Source organism: Pecten maximus, chromosome 6 (genome assembly GCF_902652985.1).
Source record: "Pecten maximus chromosome 6, xPecMax1.1, whole genome shotgun sequence".
Lineage (NCBI taxonomy): Eukaryota > Metazoa > Mollusca > Bivalvia > Pectinida > Pectinidae > Pecten > Pecten maximus.
This window is the reverse complement of record NC_047020.1, coordinates 28,990,671-29,015,743: the sequence shown is the minus strand read 5'-3', so window position 1 is coordinate 29,015,743 and position 25,073 is coordinate 28,990,671. Positions and strand designations below refer to the sequence as shown.

Genomic DNA, 25,073 nt, shown 5'->3' with positions numbered 1-25,073 from the left:
CTCAACTTTAAATGGTTTAGGTTAAACTTCTTAGGAAACAATGAATAAAAAGTCATTGATTGGGAGAAAGGAGGGGGTCACAGCAATTAGAAAACAGGGGTAACTAACAGAACTGAAGTTGGGACAGAAATCAGTGTTCTTATTGCTACATAACCACCATGTGTTTGTGATTGGGCTGGAGGCACTCCATGATATTGTGTATCTGTGAATGGTCTGGAAGTACTATTAGATAGAAGTAACTTCACTTTGGCAGGCAAAATCAAAGAAATGGATTAATAAAAAAATAAATATTGTATTTATAGATGATGCATCCAGAAACTTACCAATCATTTCAGATTTACATGAAGCTAAAACAAAATGGTGAACATGTCATATTCTATCAACTGAGCAGAAAAGAAAATTCAATCTACCATAGCTCTACATTTACATAACTTTCCATTATAAAGAGTGATCTCCCCTTTATATCTGAATTAATATAGATGGCACTGGAAAAATGTGAGGATAAACAGTGATCTCCCCTTATCAATTATATCAGGATTAATTTCGGTGACAATGAGAATTAATGTGAAGATCAGCAGTGACCTGCCCTTACCTATGATATCTGGATCTATGTAAAGCTGGCGCTGAGAAAACATGCGAGGATCAAGAATTCCTTCCTCTATTCCTGGTGGGATCTTATCAGGACTTAGCAACCCAAAGCTTGAGGCAATCGCCTGGAAATCAGACTCAGACCGAGGTAACACATCTGGACTATGAAGACCAAAACTCTCTCCATCAACTGTAAGATAAAAAGGAACAGTGGAGCTGAAAGACAAGCATAGATACATAGGGGTATCATTGATTAGGATCAATTCCATATAAGCTCCTGCCGACAAATAAGCCCCATTCTTCATCTTTGAAGAAAAAATAATTTAAATAGTAAGTTAAAAGTGATTCACAAATTAAAGCCCTTCCCTAAACTTTAATACTAAACTTTTACCCTGAGTGAGGAGGCTTAGTTGAGGATGAATATGGTGCTAAACTTAAACACTAGGTGAGGGGGTTATTAGAAGATAAATATGGTACTAAACTTTTATACTAGGGATAAGGGTGTGTGTGTGTGTGTGTGTGTGTGTTAGAACTTTTGTACATTAAGGAATTGAGTTTATTTAGGGATAAATATGGTACTTTACTTTTCCACTAGGGGAGAGGAATTATTTTATATGTATGGTACTATATAAGAAACCATTTCGTGATAGATAAACAATACATTAAACCAAACAATATTCCATTGTTTTCAAGCCTTAAATTACACATCCAATCATATCCTGTTTTGTATTGAACCACATGAGAACCCAGATGAATTAGATTTTGGTATTAGTCATGGTAATGTATCTGGGGAAACTTAATTAAGTTCACAGAGGAAACTTGGTGCCAACCATCGGAGATAATGTAGTTAAATAACAGAAGATGATTTGTGATTCTGAGACCTGTATTTAAGCATGTTATCATGATTTACTGGAAAGGAGAGTAGCATTTCACTTGAACGGCAATGACCATAAACATATATTGCTGAAGAGTTGGGCTCCTTGGGGGTCATTGTGAGCTTTATCAATTGTCTTGGTTATAATTGTATTTCTATTCAATTGCTGTATTGAGATTTAGAAAACTCTTCAAGGCTTCAAGCAGGAAAGACAATATTTTCAGTTATTAAAGCAATCTTCCTGAAACCTACAAATAAATATGATCGTGACTCTGTTAGATATCTGTCATATAAAGCAATATATTTGGGTTAGAGAGTGCAATATGTGACCAGTACAAAATATGTCAACCTTCCCGACCGAACTGTAAAACAGCTCTTAGATATACCTGCAATGATACACACCTCCTTATTCCCCACTACAGTGATACACCCCTCCCTGTACCCCACTACAGTAATACACCCCTCACTGTACCCCACTACAGTAATACACCCCTCCCTGTACCCCACTACAGTAATACACCCCTCCCTGTACCCCACTACAGTAATACACACCTCATTGTATCCCACTACAGTAATACACCCCTCCCTGTACCCCACTACAGTAATACACCCATCACTGTACCCCACTGCAGTAATACACCCCTCCTTGTACCCCACTACAGTAATACACACCTCATTGTACCCCACTACAGTGTTACACCCCTCCCTGTACCCCACTACAGTAATACACTCCTCCCTGTACCCCACTACAGTAATACACCCCTCCTTATTCCCCACTACAGTGATACACCCCTCCCTGTACCTCACTACAGTAATACACCCCTCCCTGTACCCCACTACAGTGACACACCCCTCCCTGTACCCCACTACAGTAATACACACCTCCATGTACCCCACTACAGTGACACACTCCTCCCTGTACCCCACTACAGTGATACACCCCTCCCTGTACCCCACTACAGTAATACACCCCTCCATGTACCCCACTACAGTAATACACACCTCCCTGTACCCCACTACAGTAATACACCCCTCCCTGTACCCCACTACAGTGACACACTCCTCCCTGTACCCCACTACAGTAATACACCCCTCCTTATTCCCCACTACAGTGACACACTCCTCCCTGTACCCCACTACAGTGACACACCCCTCCCTGTACCCCACTACAGTGACACACCCCTCCCTGTACCCCACTACAGTAATACACCCCTCCCTGTACCCCACTACAGTAATACACCCCTCCCTGTACCCCACTACAGTGATACACCCCTCCCTGTACCCCACTACAGTGACACACTCCTCCCTGTACCCCACTACAGTGACACACCCCTCCCTGTACCCCACTACAGTAATACACCCCTCCCTGTACCCCACTACAGTGACACACTCCTCCCTGTACCCCACTACAGTGACACACCCCTCCCTGTACCCCACTACAGTAATACACCCCTCCCTGTACCCCACTACAGTAATACACCCCTCCCTGTACCCCACTACAGTGACACACACCTCCATGTACCCCACTACAGTGATACACCCCTCCCTGTACCCCACTACAGTGATACACCCCTCCCTGTACCCCACTACAGTGACACACCCCTCCCTGTACCCCAATACAGTAATACACCCCTCCCTGTACCCCACTACAGTGACACACCCCTCCCTGTACCCCACTACAGTAACACACCCCTCCCTGTACCCCACTAGTAATACACCCCTCCCTGTACCCCACTACAGTAATACACACCTCCATGTACCCCACTACAGTGACACACTCCTCCCTGTACCCCACTAGTAATACACCCCTCCCTGTACCCCACTACAGTAATACACCCCTCCCTGTACCCCACTACAGTGATACACCCCTCCCTGTACTCCACTACAGTAATACACACCTCCATGTACCCCACTACAGTGACACACTCCTCCCTGTACCCCACTACAGTGACACACCCCTCCCTGTACCCCACTACAGTGACACACCCCTCCCTGTACCCCACTACAGTAATACACTCCTCCCTGTACCCCACTACAGTGATACACCCCTCCCTGTACCCCAGTACAGTAATACACCCCTCCCTGTACCCCAGTACAGTAATACACCCCTCCCTGTACCCCAGTACAGTAATACACCCCTCCCTGTACCCCACTACAGTAATACACCCCTCCCTGTACCCCACTACAGTAACACACCCCTCCCTGTACCCCACTACAGTAATACACCCCTCCCTGTACCCCACTACAGTGATACACCCCTCTGTTTACCCCACTACAGTGATACACCCCTCCCTGTACCCCACTACAGTGATACACCCCTCCGTATACCCCACTACAGTGACACACCCCTCCCTGTACCCCACTACAGTGACACACCCCTCCCTGTATCCCACTACAGTAATACACACCTCCATGTACCCCACTACAGTGATACACCCCTCCCTGTACCCCACTACAGTGATACACCCCTCCCTGTACCCCACTACAGTAATACACCCCTCCTTATTCCCCACTACAGTAATACACTCCTCCCTGTACCCCACTACAGTGATACACCCCTCCGTATACCCCACTACAGTGACACACCCCTCCCTGTACCCCACTACAGTGACACACCCCTCCCTGTACCCCACTACAGTGACACACCCCTCCCTGTACCCCACTACAGTAATACACTCCTCCCTGTACCCCACTACAGTGATACACCCCTCCCTGTACCCCAGTACAGTAATACACCCCTCCCTGTACCCCAGTACAGTAATACACCCCTCCCTGTACCCCACTACAGTAATACACCCCTCCCTGTACCCCACTACAGTAACACACCCCTCCCTGTACCCCACTACAGTAATACACCCCTCCCTGTACCCCACTACAGTAATACACTCCTCCCTGTACCCCACTACAGTGATACACCCCTCCCTGTACCCCACTACAGTAATACACCCCTCCCTGTACCCCACTACAGTAATACACCCCTCCCTGTACCCCACTACAGTGACACACTCCTCATTGTACCCCACTACAGTAATACATCCCTCCCTGTACCCCAGTACAGTAATACACCCCTCCCTGTACCCCACTACAGTAATACACCCCTCCCTGTACCCCACTACAGTGACACACCCCTCCCTGTACCCCACTACAGTAAATACCCTTTAATGTAATTAAATATACCTATAATGACACACTCTGTCCTTCTGTAACAATAAATCCTACAGTGCAGTGTGGATTAGTACTCACATATAGGGAGTGATTGCGGCTGTGCTCTACCTTTGTCAGGATTATTTACAGGTGTGCCCCAGCTGTCCGTATCACTACCTCCTTGGTCACCCTGCCCACCAGGAACCCCAGACTCAGGAGTAGGAGGGTCCTCCAGGGTTATCTTTCTCTCCGACTCCACCCCACTGTCCGTATCGGAGAGTTCATCACCACTGACAACTGTTTTTTGGTCATGGATTTCATCATAAATATCACCATTATGATACACATGTCCATTCTGTCCTAACTCAGGAATGGATGTCTTGGGTTTCTTTGATTTAGGAATATCTCCCCCTTCCTGGGGCCCCTGTCGGCGTATGGCCTTGTTATTATTTTCAGGTCTCTTTCCTATTATTATCACACTTTTGTTGATACTTGTCTCCGTTCCATCCACCAAGTCAGTTCCTTGCTCTTCCACAAGGGAGATAACTGCATCGTCTTCATTCACCTCACCCTTCTACAAATGTTATGTATCATAAAATCTTTATTGTTTTTTGTAACCTAAATGAATTGTTTAGCTTATGACAAAAGAATATATTATCCATTGACAGAATTTTATTCTTAAAGAAACACAGTCCATAGTTAAATTATAATACACTTCACATTAGGTGCCTTACTTATTGAGTGTCTATGACATGCAGATACTTTGAAAATAGTCTCAATGGGTCAACTGAAATTAAATTTTTTATTATCAAAATTATTATAATTTGACAATTCAGATTAGCTACAGTGTACACAAAAGGGAATATCTTCCTCCTTAATAGAGAGTTATCTCCCCTACATTAAGAATTATCTCCCCTGCATTAAGAGTGATCTATCATACATTCATTGAGAGTTATCCTCCCTACATTAAGAATTATCTCCCCTACATTCATAGAGAGTGATCTCCCATACATTCATTGAGAGTTATCCTCCCTACATTCATGGTTGTAATTCTTCTATTGTCATGGAGTGATCAGTCCTACCTTAATGCCGAGGTCAATTTTGATGCGATTGATGTATTCCTCATCATCCTCGTAGGCAGGTGGTCCCTGACAGAGGTCAATGAGGCGTTCGTTCTCGGTGATTTGTTCCGTCAAAGTCTGTGATACAATGTCTTCCGGATAACTCCATGGAGTGGTTAGAACTTTATGTTTACTGGTGTAGGGGGGTACTGTAACAGTCAAAATCAACAGAATATGACCATTAATCCCTAAACCATGCAAATTATGTACAAAGGAAGCACTTATATGGAACCAATCGAAACAATTAAAGGAGGATAAGGCCAAGTGTTATGGAGGGTTCAGTATCTCCTACATGGGTATGAGTGATGTAAAGAACTATTACAGCCTGGTTTTGTATTGTATAACATCCTATTAACATCTACGGTCATTTAAGGATGGTAAAGAACTGTAGCTTGGTTTTGTATTGCTTTATCATCCTATTAACATCTATGGCCATTTAAGGATGTAAAGAACAAAGAGAATATTACTATCACATCAATAATTAGCTTACTCTGTCTGAAAGGTTTTTCTTCAAAATTTATCAGAGTATCATCCAAAATCAAAACAGATACACCAGAATATCACCACAGTCAAACTTGATATCTCCATATTTTAGTGTATACTTAACTAGCTATAGGCCTATTTGACCTTTATGTTCAAAACTCCCTCCCCATATAAATAATATGTATAACGGTCACCCTAAACTGACCATCAGGGTCGCCTGTCTGTTTGCTGGCAGGTTTCTCCACTAGGCAGGCATCTGTGTCCACAAAAATACGATAGTATCCCTCCACAATTCCAACAAAGTTCTGAACATCATCTTTCAGCAGGCCGAGGTTTAGCATCTAGTGGATTAAGTGAAAGCATGTAAAATTTTGTGGAGACTGCAATCATGGAAAAAGTACTATCACAAAACCTCAATAACTCACTTTTATGTAGTCTAGCTCTATAATTAAAAGGACCATACACACAAAGTTGTTACTAGATTTATTAGCATTTTATGTGTAAAACTTGATGTTGATGTCCCAGCGCAGCAACATCAAAATATCAAAAAAAAATTCCTAGAAGACTTCTCGTGTAATACCGACAATAATCAATAGTGCCTACTGCCTTTCTAGCAAAAGAGCAGTGAATTTGCATCGTTTATTTTTGTAATATTTTACCAGCTCTAGACAAAGAGACAACCAAATGCCTGTGATATGTTTAAACCTCTTTTATTTGGTATGTATTATCCCACAACTTTAGTGTAATCCTCCAGTCGATGACAATCTGGACCTAACAGACATTGTTGAACAGAGATGGTCTGGAATGTCACACAGTCTACAAGTTAATATACAGTCTACTTGATTTTGACATCATTAAATCTAGCTGAAACTTGACAAAGGCTTACCCCAGCTTCCTTGCCTTTGACAGTGACCTCTACTCTCTGCATGTTATTATCCTTCTCCTTGGAAACTTTGATCTTCTCGATCTCACTGAAGTCGGCCAGCATGGATAACTATAAATGACATCCATTGTGTTTATAATCCGGAGTAAAGAAAGTTCGAGTTCAGCTGCTATTTGACAGAATTCAACCCATTTTTATAACTATGATTATAGAATGTCATTTGTTGACAAAATAAAATATCCCTGTGAGGTATATGGAAGAACATCTTGATCAAACTCACAGAAAAAAAAGAAGATATACTAAAAGAAAACAAGAGGCCCCTGGGCCTTAACGGTCAACTGAGTTTTGATATATGTAAGCACATTTGGCTCCCTGTGGCTTTGAACAAAGGTCAAGGTCATCCATTTGAACATGCTTCAACCTGATATTGGGTCTCTGCGCCTTTTGGTTATCAAGAAGAAGTCGTTCAAAAATTTAAGCATATTTGACCCCTGTGACCTTGAATGAAGGTCAAGGTAATCCATTTGAACAAACTTGGTAGCCCTTCATCCTATCATGCTACAGACCCAATATCAGGTCTCTGGGCCTTTTGGTTATCAAGAAGAAGTCGTTCAAAGATTTAAGCATATTTGACCCCTGTGACCTTGAGGTCAAGGTCATCCATTTGAACAAACTTCGTAGCCCTTCATCCCATCATGCTACAGACCCAATATCAGGTCTCTGGGCCTGTTGGTAATTGAGAAGAAGTTGAAAATGTAAATTGTTTACGACGCACGCGCTGACAAAATGCGATCACAATAATTCAACTGAGACTTTGTCTCAGGTGACCTAAAAAAATATATTTTTGTGTAAGAGATCAATTAATTTCAGTCAAGGTGCGATATTCTGTAAAAAAAAATATCATTGGAGGATAAAAGATCATTATTCTTGCACCTAATCTTATCAAAATGGCATACACACTTTGTGAAATGTCTTTCTCTTCCAAATTCTCCAATTCTACTGAATTACCTCCCTTGTTTTTTATGCCCCGAAAAGACAATAGGATATAATGTAATTTTAATTATTATGTAACGTTACGTAACGGTACCTATACCAGATGGACTTGGTTATGTATAATATGATTACCCTGTCTTTTAAACAGGATAACTTGATCAACCTGTGAACACAAGGCTATCTGATGAAGCTAGTACCAACACTTTAGCATTAGGATAGCTCAATGATTGAAGAATCTAGTAGTAATTTATTATGTTTGTCTCAAGGCCACTATATAAAATGTCTACATTGTGATTCAATCCTCTGTCTCCATTACTACAAATACTGGGATATTAATTTAGTTCTGAAGAGAAAATTTGTATTTTCAAATACTATACAGTGGCCATAGAAACCTACACAGGGTACACAACACACAGGGTACACAACACACTGAGATATATACATTGTCAAATACTATACATCGTCCATAGAAACCTACACAGGGTACACAACACACCATGGTATATACAAATTACAATGTCAAATACTATACATCGTCCATAGAAACCTACACAGGGTACACAACACACTGTGATATATACATTGTCAAATACTATACAGTACGCGTCAGGTGTTATGGTTCTCTTTCACCCTCAGGGTTGCGAGTGTCACTCGAGTGTAGGGGATTAAGTACACCCCGTGTTTCAACTCGGGTGTTTCCACCGGCCACCACCGGCCGGGACCTGGCGAGTGTAGGGGATTAAGATCGTAGGAAAAGGTGTGAAGACTCACAGCTGGAGACGTGGTCGTGGTCAGAGTTTTGCGACCTTTCACCTTTACCTGTACTGATTGTTTTACCATGTAACAATTCATTTACATGCTCCTTCGCATTTTGAGAAAACGTAAAATACAGTATAGCCGTAGATTTGCTGAATGATCATGAAGTCAAACGTAATTTTTATTAATTGGCAACGAACTTGTGTCCTAGCTGCTATTACTCTCACGGACGTCAATTATCACAAGTATACCTAGTAAGGCATCAGTACGTGGGATGATTATCAATTTAGACAAAATATTTCTGGTGTTTTTAAAACAAGCACTAACTCATAGAGTTTTCGTACCTGTCTCCATCGCATCACGCCACACAAAACGCCCGAACCTCGTCTTGCAGTACAAACTCTAATGCTTTATACACATGTACATGTAAATGTAATAAAGAATTTGTATATCGATTCAAGGGTGAGCAAATGGTATTGATTTGAATTGTGTAACCATAATTATGTTTTAAACATTTGATCGCTGACAAGAGTAATATTGTCAACGCTACGAACCAATCACAATCCATGATTCTAAAACCACGCCCACAAATGGTGCAGTGAGTGTCAATCAACGCATCAGAGCGAAACGTGTCACATATCTTCACGTTGTATTACATCCGCAAACATAATTCAAAAATAAATAAAATACTCTTTTTACTTATATCTTATAGAAACATCAGCACCCATAACCAGAAAATTATTATCAGCTAAGCCATTTTTTTTATTTACTTTCATCGCACGTTCATTTTAATACTTGTTTGGGTTTAGTCTCGTGAACCGAATCAGACTTTAGTTGGTTCATATAGCGACAATGCAGCGCAAATGTAAATATTTAAGTTCGTATTCCGTATTGTATCAAAACGATATTCAACTAGTTATTGATGCATGCCGCGCTAACAAAAATGTATCGTTTGTGTTCTTAATTTTTTTTAATTGCACACATTTCCCTTAACTTGTGAACAAATCAAAAATTTTGATGAAAAGGTGCTTCAATTTGTAATACCAGAAACATATATAACAGAGATAAGTAGCTCTCTATTTGCCCCGAAGTGATACCCTCATGAGCAAAGACCGAGTTACCTGTGCTCGTGTGTGTGATGGGGGACAAGGCCTTTTCGATCAGGGATATGTTTGACTGGTCACAAATAAAAGGAGCCATGCACCAGTTGTACGGGTAAATAGCGATTTTATTTATCCCTAATACGCGTTTCTGGTAATACGTCCAAATATTTTTTTTAGTTTACCAGAAATTAATATGAATCTATGTAAATATACAATATACGTACATTGTATCTGCCTGTACATTGAACTAACCGAGGCGTGTGATAGAGCCGCGGTCGTGTCTGGATTCATGGGTTAATATATACTAATTATATAATTAGCGTCCGGTAGTAAAAAGGCGGTCATGAGCATATATGGCTTCATCAAGTTTTCATAATGATACCATGACAACTCTTTGTTTATTTAACATTCGGAAAAAAAATTACTTTAAAACTCTACTCATACTCAAACTGTCAAATTGTAATAATTATATCGTGGCTCTTATACATATTATAAGTGTACATGTACGTTAAGTCAGCACACTCGATACACTAGTACCGATAACATATTTTCTGTTCAATATGCCACCTCGGAATATTACGAAAGGATGTTCAAACTGTTTAGTTACATTTCATCAGAGACTTGTGTATATCAGGATATATACGTCTCAGATTTCATGATACTAGTTTAGTTGTTCTGAGATCCAGGATTCTTTGTGATGGTAGTGTTACGATAGACCAGGTGTATAGTGTTCAATGGGGGCATAAACAGACAGAAGTGTCAGATGCTTTTTTTTTGTTTTAGTTAAGTTATTATTATATTAATCATTCAAGACTTACTTCAAAGTCAATCGAAAGCCGAGCGGGATTTACTCGCTCGCGCTCCAATCACAATATTGCTATAAATAACACAAACACCAAGGCGACAAAATATCGTTAAATGTTACAGTGTTTTGTTTTCTCGATTTCCCGGTAAACATTTGTGGTACTCATCTAGCTAGGATTTAAAAACTAAAAACGTACATAATTTGGAGTGTATATATGTACCGTACATTTACAACACAATACATCTGTAGTATCGCTAGTATAGATCGTGATTTCATTACATAAAAAAATATCTCCGTTTTCTCAACACCGGGCTGGGATACTGCAGAGACGTGTATATCAGATATATCACGTTTCTGGATACTGTAAGTACAAAATGTAAGTCAAGCTACAGAGTACCTGTACTGTACGACAAGGTATGTTCCAACAAACACATCACGGTATCAGGCAGTGTACCTGTCAATCATGAATCAGGACCTTTGTTCCACTAATCCCCAACACTCTTCCACACCGTGTCGCGCGGTGTCAGTAAACAGGTGAACACTCGGGTTTTGAGCCGGTGTCAGCCGGTGTTTCAACCGACAAGCCACCGACTGAGTGAGTGGAAGGGATTAGACCTCGCCACTGTGGCGGTGATTGGGGACCATACCACCTGACGCGTACTGTACATCGTCCACAGAAACCTACACTGGGTACACAACACACCATGGTATATACAAATTACATTGTCAAATACTATACATTGTCCACAGATATTTATTACATTTTACCAGTGAAATATCAAAAATTATTCATTCTATAAAAGTGAAAAATATCACTTCTCTGATTTGACCAATCAAAACACTCTAACGACAATTGCGAATATTAAAAGCTGGCCTGGTATATTTGCTAAAAAAATGTAATAAACCTGTCAGAATATGTAAGTGTCTCCAGTAATACCAAATATATTTCACTCTTGTGGCTAATTTTCCAAAATATTAGGCCCATTTGTGAAATATATTTGGTATTACTGAAGACACTTAGATATCCTCTATGTATATGCTACAGAACAAAGGTACTGATAATTCCTCAGGGGAGATAACTCACTGTGTAGCGTTTGATGTTGGTTATGAGGCTGATCCCAGACTTGGGTCCCACTAAAACCATTGCCTCCATCTTCTGGTCCTGTAAAAGCACACACAGTATATATAAGTCACCATAAATTCTCTTCCCTATATCAACTTCTTACTGTGTATATCAGAAATCTTATGTTTTATTGCAAATGTAAAACTTTAGGATATAAGTATACTTGCATTTGTTTACAATTTAAAAAAGATTCATGAAATAAGTCAAAGTAGTTTTCATTTTACAAAGCATCTAGAAAGTAAAATGAGAAATGTATTGCCGACTTTCATGAATCCCATCTGAAATGAAAACAATTATAAGATTCTATTTATAACATACCAAAGTTCCAATCTATGAAATTGTGACATCACACTTGAAATAATGGGTAACATAGTCCAACTCACAGCTTCTAAATAAGAAAGGTATGTCACGTATTTTACCAGTTTACTCAAACATATATTTGGTTAAAGGGTAAACAATGTAAGTGGTGTAAAATATTGATGACTTACCAGCAGAGTGACCATGAAAACACGACTACCGAATGTCTTAAGTTCACTGACAATCTTTACGTAGTGGAGCTTTGCCTGTAGGGCTGACAGCTGCTTTCTGGCCAGGTGGTGTGAGGTTCTGGTTCACTTTGAGCTGTTGACTGAGCAGTTTACGTAGATCCTTACCCTTCATACTCTCTAATTGTGTGGAAGGCACAAACTTCTCCAGTCCACATTCTTTTCTGTGAAACAACCATAACAATTATGTTTTACCTATCCCTCACTCCTGTGAGACAATGTTATATCGAACACACTATGTTACTTAGTATACCAAATTCAGACTCTTTCCACTGTCACACCGACCCTAGTTTTTATAAGGGGAGACAACCATACTTTTATAGGGGTACTTCAGTTTTATAAGGGGAGACAGCCATACTTTTATAGGGGTACTTCAGTTTTATAAGGGGAGACAGCCATACTTAGGGGTACTTCAGTTTTATAAAGGGAGACAACCATACTTTTATAGGGGTACTTCAGTTTTATAAGGGGAGACAACCATACTTTTATAGGGGTACTTCAGTTTTTTAAGGGGAGACAACCATACTTTTATAGGGGTACTTCAGTTTTATAAGGGGAGACAACCATACTTTTATAGTGGTACTTCAGTTTTATAAGGGGAGACAACCATACTTTTATAGTGGTACTTCAGTTTTATAAGGGGAGACAACCATACTTTTATAGGGGTACTTCAGTTTTATAAGGGGAGACAACCATACTTTTATAGGGGTACTTCAGGTTTATAAGGGGAGACAACCATACTTTTATAGGGGTAATTCAGTTTTATAAGGGGAGACAACCATACTTTTATAGGGGTACTTCAGTTTTATAAGGGGAGACAACCATACTTAGGGGTTCTTCTGTTTATTAGGAACACTTACTCTATCGCCTTAATGTTGATTTTTCCTGTTACATTGTTGTGCATGGCATGTTGTTGTATTTGTAGTGCAGAAAGCTTCAACACTGTCTCTCCTTTTAGCTCTGGGAACTTCTCCTGTACCACATCATTACAGCACTGAAACATAGCCACATATCATCTAGTCAGTGTCTTACAATCATATTATTACATTGTGATAATCTATTTATCTAATTATGTCAGATCTATGTCAGATCACTAAGAGTTGGATATATTTCTCTAATCATGTCAGATGACTAAGAGTTAGATAATCTATTTCTCTAATTATGCCAGCTCACTAAGAGTTAGATAATCTATTTCTCTAATTATGCCAGCTCACTAAGAGTAAGATAATCTATTTCTCTAATTATACCAGCTCACTAAGAGTTAGATAATCTATTTCTCTAATTATGCCAGCTCACTAAGAGTTAGATAATCTATTTCTCTAATTATGCCAGATCACTAAGTGTTTGATAATCTATATCTCTAATTATGCCAGATCACTAAGAGTTTGATATAGTTCTCTAATCATGCCAGATGACTAAGAAATTGATAATATATTTATCTAACAAGCTCATTAAGAGTTTTATAAGCTTTTTCCAATAAGCATTTAGTTTCAAATTATGTAAGGTTGAGTGCCTGATGTGTTATATATGTATTCATGACACTGACACCTACCTGCATGTAGAAGTACTCAAATGCCATTGGCTCCTCATTCAAAAGATCAAAGGCATCGCGGGGAACAAACATCACACGAAACAAACAACGGAAGTGACGAGCCCCTGGTCGAGCTGCAATCTGTTAAAAAATATTGAAAATTTCAGTCATGTGCCACTGGTCTAAATAAATAAATGCAATCTTAATACTTCTTACACAATGATACACACTAGACCGGCGCCAGGGTTGGGGCCCCACATCAGAAGACCTTCAGTACCGCTGTAGTAATAATGGAAATAAGGAATCGTTTTTTTCTATGTAATCTGATAAGCAGTATTTACCACAAAGTAGGAGCAAAACCAGACCCACATATCAGACGTAACAGCCTGATTGGTCCCTGCCAATCAGAATCCATGATGTTTCCTAGGACTATAGGATTTGGATGTGTCCTTATCAACCTGAGTATATGTCACAAAATTGTGTTGTTTTCTTACAAAACTTTATACTGTTACTCTCACACAAAAAAATGATATAACAATCAATACCTGGTCGTCCGAATAAATTTATCATCAGAATCAAAAGTGACATGTACAAGCCATAAATGTCACTCTAGTTTTATCTTAGGTAACAGTGACCTTGACCTGTGGTCCTCATTGATTTTGGTGATATGGCATTATTCATGTAAGAATATCCGTCAAACATCAGTTGCTATCAGAATGAAAAGTGACAAGTTATAGATGGCCATACAATGTTGTGTCACTCTTATTTTACAAACTATACTCAAAGGTATGTCTAATGTTCGATTGGAAATCTTTTTTCTTGTGAGATAGCATTTCATGAGTGTTTCATATCCAATTAAATTAACAGTGGAGACTAAATTAACAGTGACAAGTCAGGAGAAATTTCACAATAACTCATACGACAGGCTTTGACCACTGTATCGATACAGTCAACAGAAATGGACAGCTAAACTCTGAGGTAACCATTTATGACATATATATCTCTTGAGACACTGAGCTCTGATGAATAAATAGCTAATTAAGGAACCAAGAAAATATCTTTACACTAATTGAATAAAAAAATAATACCAATTACATATATAAAATGTAGGGATTAGTAACGTAAAATAATGACACAACATCTCTATGAAATGTCCATAATGACACCCACTAAAAGCTAAATTCATTTTTTATCAGCATCCCATGAATAAAAAGTCCATAGCTGACGTTGATCGTTACTGATACACGGCGACTAGAACTGCCCGTCTGATGCCCTTGCCGTCTGTAACGTATTTAGGAAATAATATTTGTGAGTTGATTGGATTACAGCCAGCAAAAAGTAACCAAAAGGGCCAAGCAAATTAGATTTAGGCTCCATCACCGATCACAGATTGATCCAGGAGTGATTTGATGTTGGCAGAATGAAAACTTATTCTACGAGTAATGCAAGATCCAGGTTGGCATAAGGCTCTCATAGTAAAATTGGTATATATTCAGGGTAAGGATTAGATGTGACATACAGTAGGTTTATGGTGTTAGGATTTCTGACTATTCCACCAGACTAACGTACAGTAGGTTTATGGTGTTAGGATTTCTGACTATTCCACCAGACTGACATACAGTAGGTTTATGGTGTTAGGATTTCTGACTATTCCACCAGACTGATGTACAGTAGGTTTATGGTGTTAGGATTCTGACTATTCCACCAGACTGACATACAGTAGGTTTATGGTGTTAGGATTTATGACTATTCCACCAGACTGATGTACAGTAGGTTTATGGTGTTAGGATTTCTGACTATTCCACCAGACTGACGTACAGTAGGTTTATGGTGTTAGGATTTCTGACTATTCCACCAGACTGACATACAGTAGGTTTATGGTGTTAGGATTTCTGACTATTCCACCAGACTGACATACAGTAGGTTTATGGTGTTAGGATTTCTGACTATTCCACCAGACTGACATAAAGTAGGTTTATGGTGTTAGGATTTCTGACTATTCCACCAGACTGACATACAGTAGGTTTATGGTGTTAGGATTTCTGACTATTCCACCAGACTCACAAACAGTAGGTTTATGGTGTTAGGATTTCTGACTATTCCACCAGACTGATATACAGTAGGTTTATGGTGTTAGGATTTCTGACTATTCCACCAGACTGACGTACAGTAGGTTTATGGTGTTAGGATTTCTGACTATTCCACCAGACTGACGTACAGTAGGTTTATGGTGTTAGGATTTCTGACTATTCCACCAGACTGACGTACAATAGGTTTATGGTGTTAGGATTTCTGACTATTCCACCAGACTGACATACAGTAGGTTTATGGTGTTAGGATTTCTGACTCTTCCACCAGACTGACATACAGTAGGTTTATGATGTTAGGATTTCTGACTATTCCACCGGACTCACATACAGTAGGTTTATGGTGTTAGGATTTCTGACTATTCCACCAGACTGATGTACAGTAGGTTTATGGTGTTAGGATTTCTGACTATTCCACCAGACTGACATACAGTAGGTTTATGGTGTTAGGATTTCTGACTATTCCACCAGACTGACATACAGTAGGTTTATGGTGTTAGGATTTCTGACTTTCCACTAGACTGACGTACAGTAGGTTTATGGTGTTAGGATTTCTGACTATTCCACCACACTGACATACAGTAGGTTTATGGTGTTAGGATTTCTGTCTATTCCACCAGACTATTATAAAGGGTATGTACAGTAGATTGTCCCATATCCAAATCGTTCAGGGGACATTTTTTTTATGTGAGGGACAAGTTTACACAGATAGTTGAAAGTTCTGATGAGTAATGATCTGATATGTGGCGCTCTTATGTACAAGGATTTATTGTTATTTCACTAGATTAATTTTGTGATTGATCCCTCAGCTATGATACATCCCGCGGAGTCTATGATTAATATGATCACCAGCACAACATGACAGAGGTTTCAGGCTTTCTCTCTCTGCCAAACAAATTCACTGATAACATCTCATATCTCCAAATAATTAATTAGACCTTTAGAGTTCAGTGTTACCAATAAAGAGAAAATATAGGCAAACACTTTACAGACAAGGGAGAACATAAATATAGGGAAACACTGTACAGACAAGGGGTAACATAAATATAGGTCAACACTGTACAGACAAGGGATAACATAAATATAGGTCAACACTGTACAGACAAGGGAGAACATAGATATAGGTCAACATTGTACAGACAAAGGATAACATAAATATAGGTCAACACTGTACAGACAAGGGGTAACATAGATATAGGCAAACACTTTACAGACAAGGGAGAACATAAATATAGGTCAACACTGTACAGACATGGGATAACATAAATATAGGTCAACACTGTACAGACAAGGGGTGACATAGATATAGGTCAACACTGTACAGACAAGGGGTGACAGATATAGGTCAACACTGTACAGACAAGGGGTAACATAAATATAGGTCAGCACTTTACAGACAAAGGATAACATAAATATAGGTCAACATTGTACAGACATGGGAGAACATAAATATAGGTCAACATTGTACAGACATGGGAGAACATAAATATAGGTCAACATTGTACAGACATGGGAGAACATAAATATAGGTCAACACTGTACAGACAAGGGGTAACATAAATATAGGTCAACACTGTACAGACAAGGGATAACATAAATATAGGTCAACACTGTACAGATATGGGGTAACATAGATATAGGTCAACATTGTACAGACAAGGGGTTACATAGATATAGGTCAATACTGTACAGACAAGGGATAACATAAATATAAGTCAACACTGTACAGACAAGGGGTAACATAAATATAGGTCAATACTGTACAGACATGGGGTAACATAAATATAGGTCAACATTGTACAGACAAGGGTAACATAGATATAGGTCAACTGTACAGACAAGGGGTAACATAGATATAGGTCAACACTGTACAGACAAGGGGTAACATAAATATAGGTCAACATTGTACAGACAAGGGAGAACATAAACATAGGTCAATACTGTACAGACAAGGGGTAACAGATATAGGTCAACACTGTACAGATAAGGGGTGACATAAATATAGGTCAACATTGTACAAACATGGGATAAAATAAATATAGGTCAACACTGTACAGACAAGGGAGAACATAAATATAGGTCAACACTGTACAGATGAGGGAAGACATAAATATAGGTCAATACTGTACAGACAAGGGGTAACATAAATATAGGTCAACACTGTACAGACAAGGGATAACATAAATATAGGTCAACACTGTACAGACAAGGGATAACATAAATATAGATCAACACTGTACAGACAAGGGGTAACATAGATATAGGTCAATACTGTACAGACAAGGGATAACATAGTAGGTCAACATTTTACAGACAAGTGGTAACATATATATAGGTTAACATTGTACAGACAAGGGAGAACATAAACATAGGTCAATACTGTACAGACAAGGGGTAACAGATATAGGTCAACACTGTACAGATAAGGGGTGACATAAATATAGGTCAACATTGTACATACATGGGATAACATAAATATAGGTCAACACTGTACAGACAAGGGAGAACATAAATATAGGTCAACACTGTACAGATGAGGGAAGACATAAATATAGGTCAATACTGTACAGACAAGGGGTAACATAAATATAGGTCAACACTGTACAGACAAGGGATAACATAAATATAGGTCAACACTGTACAGACAAGGGATAACATAAATATAGGTCAACACTGTACAGACAAGGGATAACATAAATATAGGTCAACACTGTACAGACAAGGGATAACATAGTAGGTCAACATTTTACAGACAAGTGGTAACATAGATATAGGTTAACATTGTACAGACAAGGGAGAACATAAATATAGGTCAATACTGTACAGACAAGGGACAACATAGATATAGGTCAATACTGTGCAGACATGGGGTAACATAAATATAGGTCAACACTGTACAGACGAGGGGTAACATAAATATAGGTCAACATTGTACAGACAAGGGATAACATAAATATAGGTCAACACTGTACAGACAAGGGATAACATAAATATAGGTCAACACTGTACAGACAAGGGATAACATAAATATAGGTCAACACTGTACAGACGAGGGGTAACATAAATATAGGTCAACACTGTACAGACAAGGGATAACATAAATATAGGTCAACACTGTACAGACAAAGGATAACATTAATATAGGTCAACACTGTACAGATAAGGGATAATATAAATATAGGTCAATACTGTTGTAAGTACAAATCTGCAGTCTGGACTGTCTTTATTTGCAACCATAAAAACTTTTGATGTAAAACTTTATAAAACCTGCAGACTATATCACTGGATAATAATTTTTTACCTTTGACCTACACCTTGGATTGCTATGAAATTGAGGTTTTTGTAGTAAAACCAATGTTTATGATATAATACTCACCACCATATAGATAATAGCGTATCGCCTCCGGCAGCCCATAATTTGCATAACAAAAATGAAAATAAATATCCCGTGAGAGGACCCTTAATGCCCGATACGAACGCACCGCGCATGACCCAAAACCTCACTTCCGCAACCAAATAAATTGGATGAGGAGACGAGGGGAGGAGGGTGGGAACTCTAGTATATGGTGGTGAGTATTATATCATAAACATTGGTTTTACTACAAAAACCTCAAGTTTATTTCAATAATAGCTCACCACCATATAGATAATAGCGAATTTGTCTTACCGTAGAGGAGTCTCCGAGGACAATGACCTCTTGAAAAGACCGCAACAAAGACATCAGTTAAAAACCCCTTAAGGGTCTGGGATATTTACAATAAAACTCTTTAAAAACAGAAACCGCAATGGAACCTCCCTAAGGATTGACTGGGGGACAAGTGACTGACTGAGCAGTGACAAGAGGACCCAGAGAATATAACCCATCTGCATGGGAGGACAGCGACCGCAGATAGAAGTCTGCAAAGGTGTTGCGGCCTCGCCAAAAGGCAGATGCCATGACCTCATCATATGAGGTTCCATTGAGAAAAGCCCAAGAGGCAGATAGAGCCCTAACTTCATGTGCCCTAACCCGAACACTGTCACGAGTCTCTGCAGTAGACCCCTCATAGGCTTTCTGAATAGTTTCACAGATCCACCTGGAAATAGTCTGAGAAGATATATCAGACTGCTTTGCCTTGATGGACAAGAACAGACGAGGTCTAGGACCCTGCCGCCCCCCCTTAGTTTTATCAAGATAAAACTTCAAAGCCCTACAAGGACAAAGTAGCAGATCCTGATCATTGGGACCAGAGACAGCCTTTAAGGCAGGAATCTTAATAGGATCTGGTGAAAAATTGGGAACCTGGTTTTTCGCCAAGAAGGAGGGGTCAGTGAGAAGGGTCACTAGGGAATAGTTTCGTGACCACCTGAGACATGACGGAGAAGAAGAAAGAGCATGTATTTCACTTCTCCGCCTACCTGAGGCAAGTGCAATCAGGAAAACAGTCTTCCAAGAAAGGAACTTAACAGAAGCAGAAGCCAAAGGCTCATAAGGAGACCTTGTAAGAGAGTCCAAAACTAAAGCCAAGTCCCACTGGGGTGTCAAGATTCTTACCTTAGGCTTCTCCAACGAAAAAGACCTGAGGAGATTAGAGAGAGTGGAACATGTTCCAACATCTGAACGACCCCGAAAAGAAAATACATTGGCTAAGGCTGAACGATAGCCTCGAATGGTGCTAGGCGCTAGTTCCCTAACCTTAAAAAGGTAGAGGAAAAACTCCGCTATTAACTGAATAGAGGCACCGAGTGGATCAATCTTCCTGCTGATACACCAACTGCAGAAGACTGACCATCTGGACTCATAGATGGCAGATGAGGAAGATCGAATAGATCTTGTGATGCCATCGGTAACTTCTGCAGAAAAGCCTGCCTGCAAGAGACAGACCGAGATAGCCTCCACGCGTGAAGGTGTAGGTGTTCCGGATTGGGGTGAAACTGTCTGGATTTGGGCTGGCTGAGGAGATTCCACCTGGCCGGAATGGCCAAGGGGAGATCTACCAGCAAATCCAGAAGAGCCGGAAACCAAGGCTGTCTGGGCCACAGAGGTGCTATCAGGAGAACCGAGCAATCGTGATTCCTGACCTTGTGAAGTACCCTGCCCAGGAGGTTGAATGGAGGGAAGGCATATGCCAGAAGACCCTCCCAGCTCAGGGATAGAGCATCTACTTCCCAAGCCAAAGGATCCGGAACTGGAGACACGAACGTCTGAATCTGGAAATTCAGAGCTGTGGCAAACAGATCTACAAGAGGAGTCTCCCAAACCATGCAGATGGCCCTGAATATAGACCTGTTCAGGGTCCATTCTGTGATAACTGGACTCCGTGATCTGGATAGCGTGTCTGCTAAAACATTCAGGTGCCCTGGAAGATGCCTCACTGAGAGGGACAGACCCATATCCTGACAAAGAAGAAGAATCCTGATAGTGAGGGCACATAGCTTGTGAGACTTTGTACCCCCCTGATTCTCCAAATAAGCTACCACTGTAGCATTGTCTGTAGCCAGACAAATGGACTGATCCTGCAGCAGAGGCTGTAGGGACTGAATGGCTAGCAGAACTGCTCTCATCTCCAGCACATTGATGTGTTCCTGGAGTTGAGCCCCCTGCCAGACCCCTGAACGACACTGACCGTTGAGGTAGGCACCCCAACCCGTCATAGATGCGTCCGTATACAGAGTTACTGTAGGGGACGCTCTCTGAAGAGAGACGCCCTTCAAAACATTGGCCTCCAAAGCCCACCACATGGCCGAGGCCTTGACGGAAGCTTCCAATGGAATCCGAGCATCCCACTCGAGGGATGCAGGTTTCCATTTGGAAAGAAGAAACATCTGAAGAGGGCGAATATGGAGCCGACCCAGGGGTACGACATCCGAAAGGGAATTGAGGAATCCGAGAAGCCTCAGAAACCACCTGACCTGAATATAGTCCAGACTGTTGAGCAGAATAACCAACTCCTTGGCTTTCTGGAACTTGGACTGAGGAGGAAGAACGAGGCCCCGATCCGTAAGGAAACGGTTTCCCAGGAAAATGAAGTCCTGGGATGGAAGAACCTCGGATTTCTCCCGTGAAGGGATAAAACCTAGGCGTAGAAGAGTTGTCAAGACCGACCTGGTGCTGCAACGCAGAGAGACTGGGTCTATATGCAGCATCAGGGAGTCGTCGAAATAAATATGGATATCTACTCCGCGACTGTGTAAATAGCCCACAACCACCTGAAGTAGCTTGGTGAACACCAAAGGGGCGGTGGTCAGACCGAAGGGCATGGCCTTGAACTGGAACACTCTGCCCTGAGAAGTGAATCTCAGGAATTTCCTGACCGATTTCTTTATCGGTATATGGAAATAAGCGTCCTTGAGGTCGATTGAGGTCGCCCACATACCTGGAGCTACCGAAGTCAAGATACTTCGAGGTGTCTCCATTTTGAAGTGTGGCGAGACTACATGCTTGTTGAATGCACTGAGGTCTATAATCGGACGCCAGGCCCCGGATTTCTTCTTGACAAGAAACATCCGGGAGTAAAAGCCTGGAGTCCAGAGTGACCTTGGAAGCTCCTCCACAGCACCCTTGGCTATCAAGGAATTGACCTCGTCTAAGAGGGCTTGAGCCTTCTCTACATCGCCTGGTGGAGGAAAGAAGATAGGGTCCACAGACAGAGGAGGATCCTTCAAGAGAGGAATACCTAGACCCTCGGAAACCACCGAAATTGCCCACTTGTCCTTGGTGAGCTCCTTCCATTCTGGTAGGAAGGAGGATAGACGACCCCCGACGGGCAGATCTGGCTTTGGAAGCTGGAGACCTGACCATGGATCGTCTAATGGGGAGGACAAGTGACAATGAGGAACCGAGGGCCTGAAAGAGTCAGGAACTCTGTCCCTTCTTGCTGGGATTCTTCTTTCCACCCCTTCCCCCTCTGTGACTCTGACTGCCCCGACCCCGAGAAGAGTGCCCACCTCGAACAGCCGAAGCTACAGGAGGCTGAGTCTGAGTCTGAGACTGAGTTGTCTGAGCACCCCTCTTAGGCTTACCTGGACGCTGCACCCGGCCAGGTTTAGGCTTAGCCCTAAGCTTCTCAAGCCTAGCTGAAGCCGCCTTGTCATTGTTGACTCGGTCCATGACAGAGGTGAGAATACCTCCAAACATTTCTGAGCCAGACAAGGGAGCAGTCATGAGATCGGAAATGAATGGCTCACCTACAGCTAGTCTGGGCTTCAGAACTGCTGCACGGCGGGCCAAAACAAAATCAGCAAGAACTGCCAAAATGAGCGCGGTTCCATCCATGTGGGCCCGGTTCATGGCCTTGCTGAGTTCAGCCAGAAGCTTAGTCTTGTTAGGTAGGCTCTCCTCAGAATGAGAAGATGCTACGAACAAAGCAGAGGAAAAAGAATCTGCATAAGCCAGCACATGAATGGCAAGACGAAGCAGTCTTTCCATGCGACTATGCTCCTTAGGAGATAAATGAACAATATCATTTGATCTCCCAGGCCAGCGATGGTCTAAGATAAGATCCACCTTGGCTGGAGTAGGTTCAACTGAGGAATTGTGCACAGAATATCGAGAAGGACTAAACCCCTCGATATCGCTAACCCCCAGAAGCAAACCAGAAAGATCCTGCTTCCTATTAGAAGAACCTTTGGCCTGCAGAACCTTTTCAATTTGGGCCAATGCTGAAGAGACCATAGTCCCTTCAGCCAAAGACCTACCTGATGCCTTAGCTTCTGGCTCCGAGGGAAGAAAGGCACTTAAAGTTGAAGTCCTTTCTGGGAGGCTAGAAGCAGAGGGAGGGGGACAAAATTCAACTCCCAAAAGGGAAGCAACCTCCAAACGAAGGCTACGAAAGGAATCAAGATTCCTCTCTGCCTGAGATGCAGCCAGACCTAAATCTGAGTCGGGGTTATCAGCCTCAGAGTGAAAAGACTCATGATCTGACCCCTCGGTAGGTACTGATGGGAGCCATGAGCGAGTCTCGGCATCCACATCAGACCCAGCATCCAACGACAGAGTGTCCCCATCATCAGGCAAAGTCAGCTGACCAACATCCTCAGTCTCGGACTCCTCAAAATCCATATCCTCAGTCTCCTGAAGATCAGTTTGAGGAGACTGGCCAAAACTGGAGGTTGACCGAGACACAGTCTGGTCTGGAGCCTCCATTCTCCTACACTTAGAAGCAGAAGAAAGGCCAGCACTAAGATGAGAGAAGTTGACTTTACGCTTAACCCTGCTGGGAAGCGATGACCTGGGAGTCTCAGCCAATGTCTTCGAGGGACGGTGAACCCTTTTAGACTTAACAAGGCGTGAGCGAGAAGGGGGGGGGACCCAACTCAACACCTGACTGATTATAGACAGCTGAGGAAACCCAAGGTTGACCAGTGTAACCTGGAAAGGTTTGACCATACCCAGGGTATGGAAATCCCATAGACTGGGAGGGGCCCCAGTGTTGGCCGAAGCCAGAATACTGGGGAGAAGGCAACATTCCGACACCCGCAGGACCAGGAAATGAATTGCCCCCTACTGGAGACCTGCCTGGCCAATATGGCTGAAAATGGCCAAAATTGCCAGGAGACTGCAAACTACCACCTAACCCGGGTGCAGAATGAGGGTAGGGATAAGGTGGGGGATGCCCTGGAGCACCCATAAACCCCACTGAGCCAGGAGCTCTAACTGGAGGAGGACCAGATAGAGGCAAGGCAGACCTAGGAACCGACGGGTGCATAACCCCGGAACCCAAACCAGACTCAAAATACGGTAAACCAACGCCTGGGAGTGAAACAGAGACACTCCCAGCTCCTAGTGCAGCCTCTCCAGAACCACCGTAAAAACTGGCAGTACCAGCCGGCCTACTGTCAGTGGGTACGCCGGCACCCCTCAATGGGGCCCGGGTCGCATGACTGGCCTGTTCGGTAACCATTCCGCTAACGGAGATGGTACCTGGACACTCGCTCCCTTCGACCTCCAAGGAGATTCCCGGGTGAGTGCCCTTCTGATGACCGATAGAACCCAAAGGCCCTACCGCCTCAGAAATATGTGTGTGAATAGGTTCCTCTGTAGCCAAAGAGTGCCTAC

The 25,073-nt window shown here is 41.7% G+C and overlaps 1 protein-coding gene across 1 annotated transcript in view; it reads right to left on the bottom strand.

The window, feature by feature from the left end:
• LOC117329473 overlaps positions 1-25,073 on the bottom strand; it is a 102,979-nt gene that overhangs the window by 21,253 nt on the left and 56,653 nt on the right. The window contains 11 exon segments of the mRNA XM_033887428.1: positions 324-347; positions 593-778; positions 4,706-5,180; positions 5,689-5,876; positions 6,416-6,551; positions 7,097-7,204; positions 11,835-11,912; positions 12,362-12,457; positions 12,459-12,582; positions 13,279-13,412; positions 13,971-14,090. Coding sequence (XP_033743319.1) covers positions 324-347; positions 593-778; positions 4,706-5,180; positions 5,689-5,876; positions 6,416-6,551; positions 7,097-7,204; positions 11,835-11,912; positions 12,362-12,457; positions 12,459-12,582; positions 13,279-13,412; positions 13,971-14,090 — 1,669 coding nt within the window.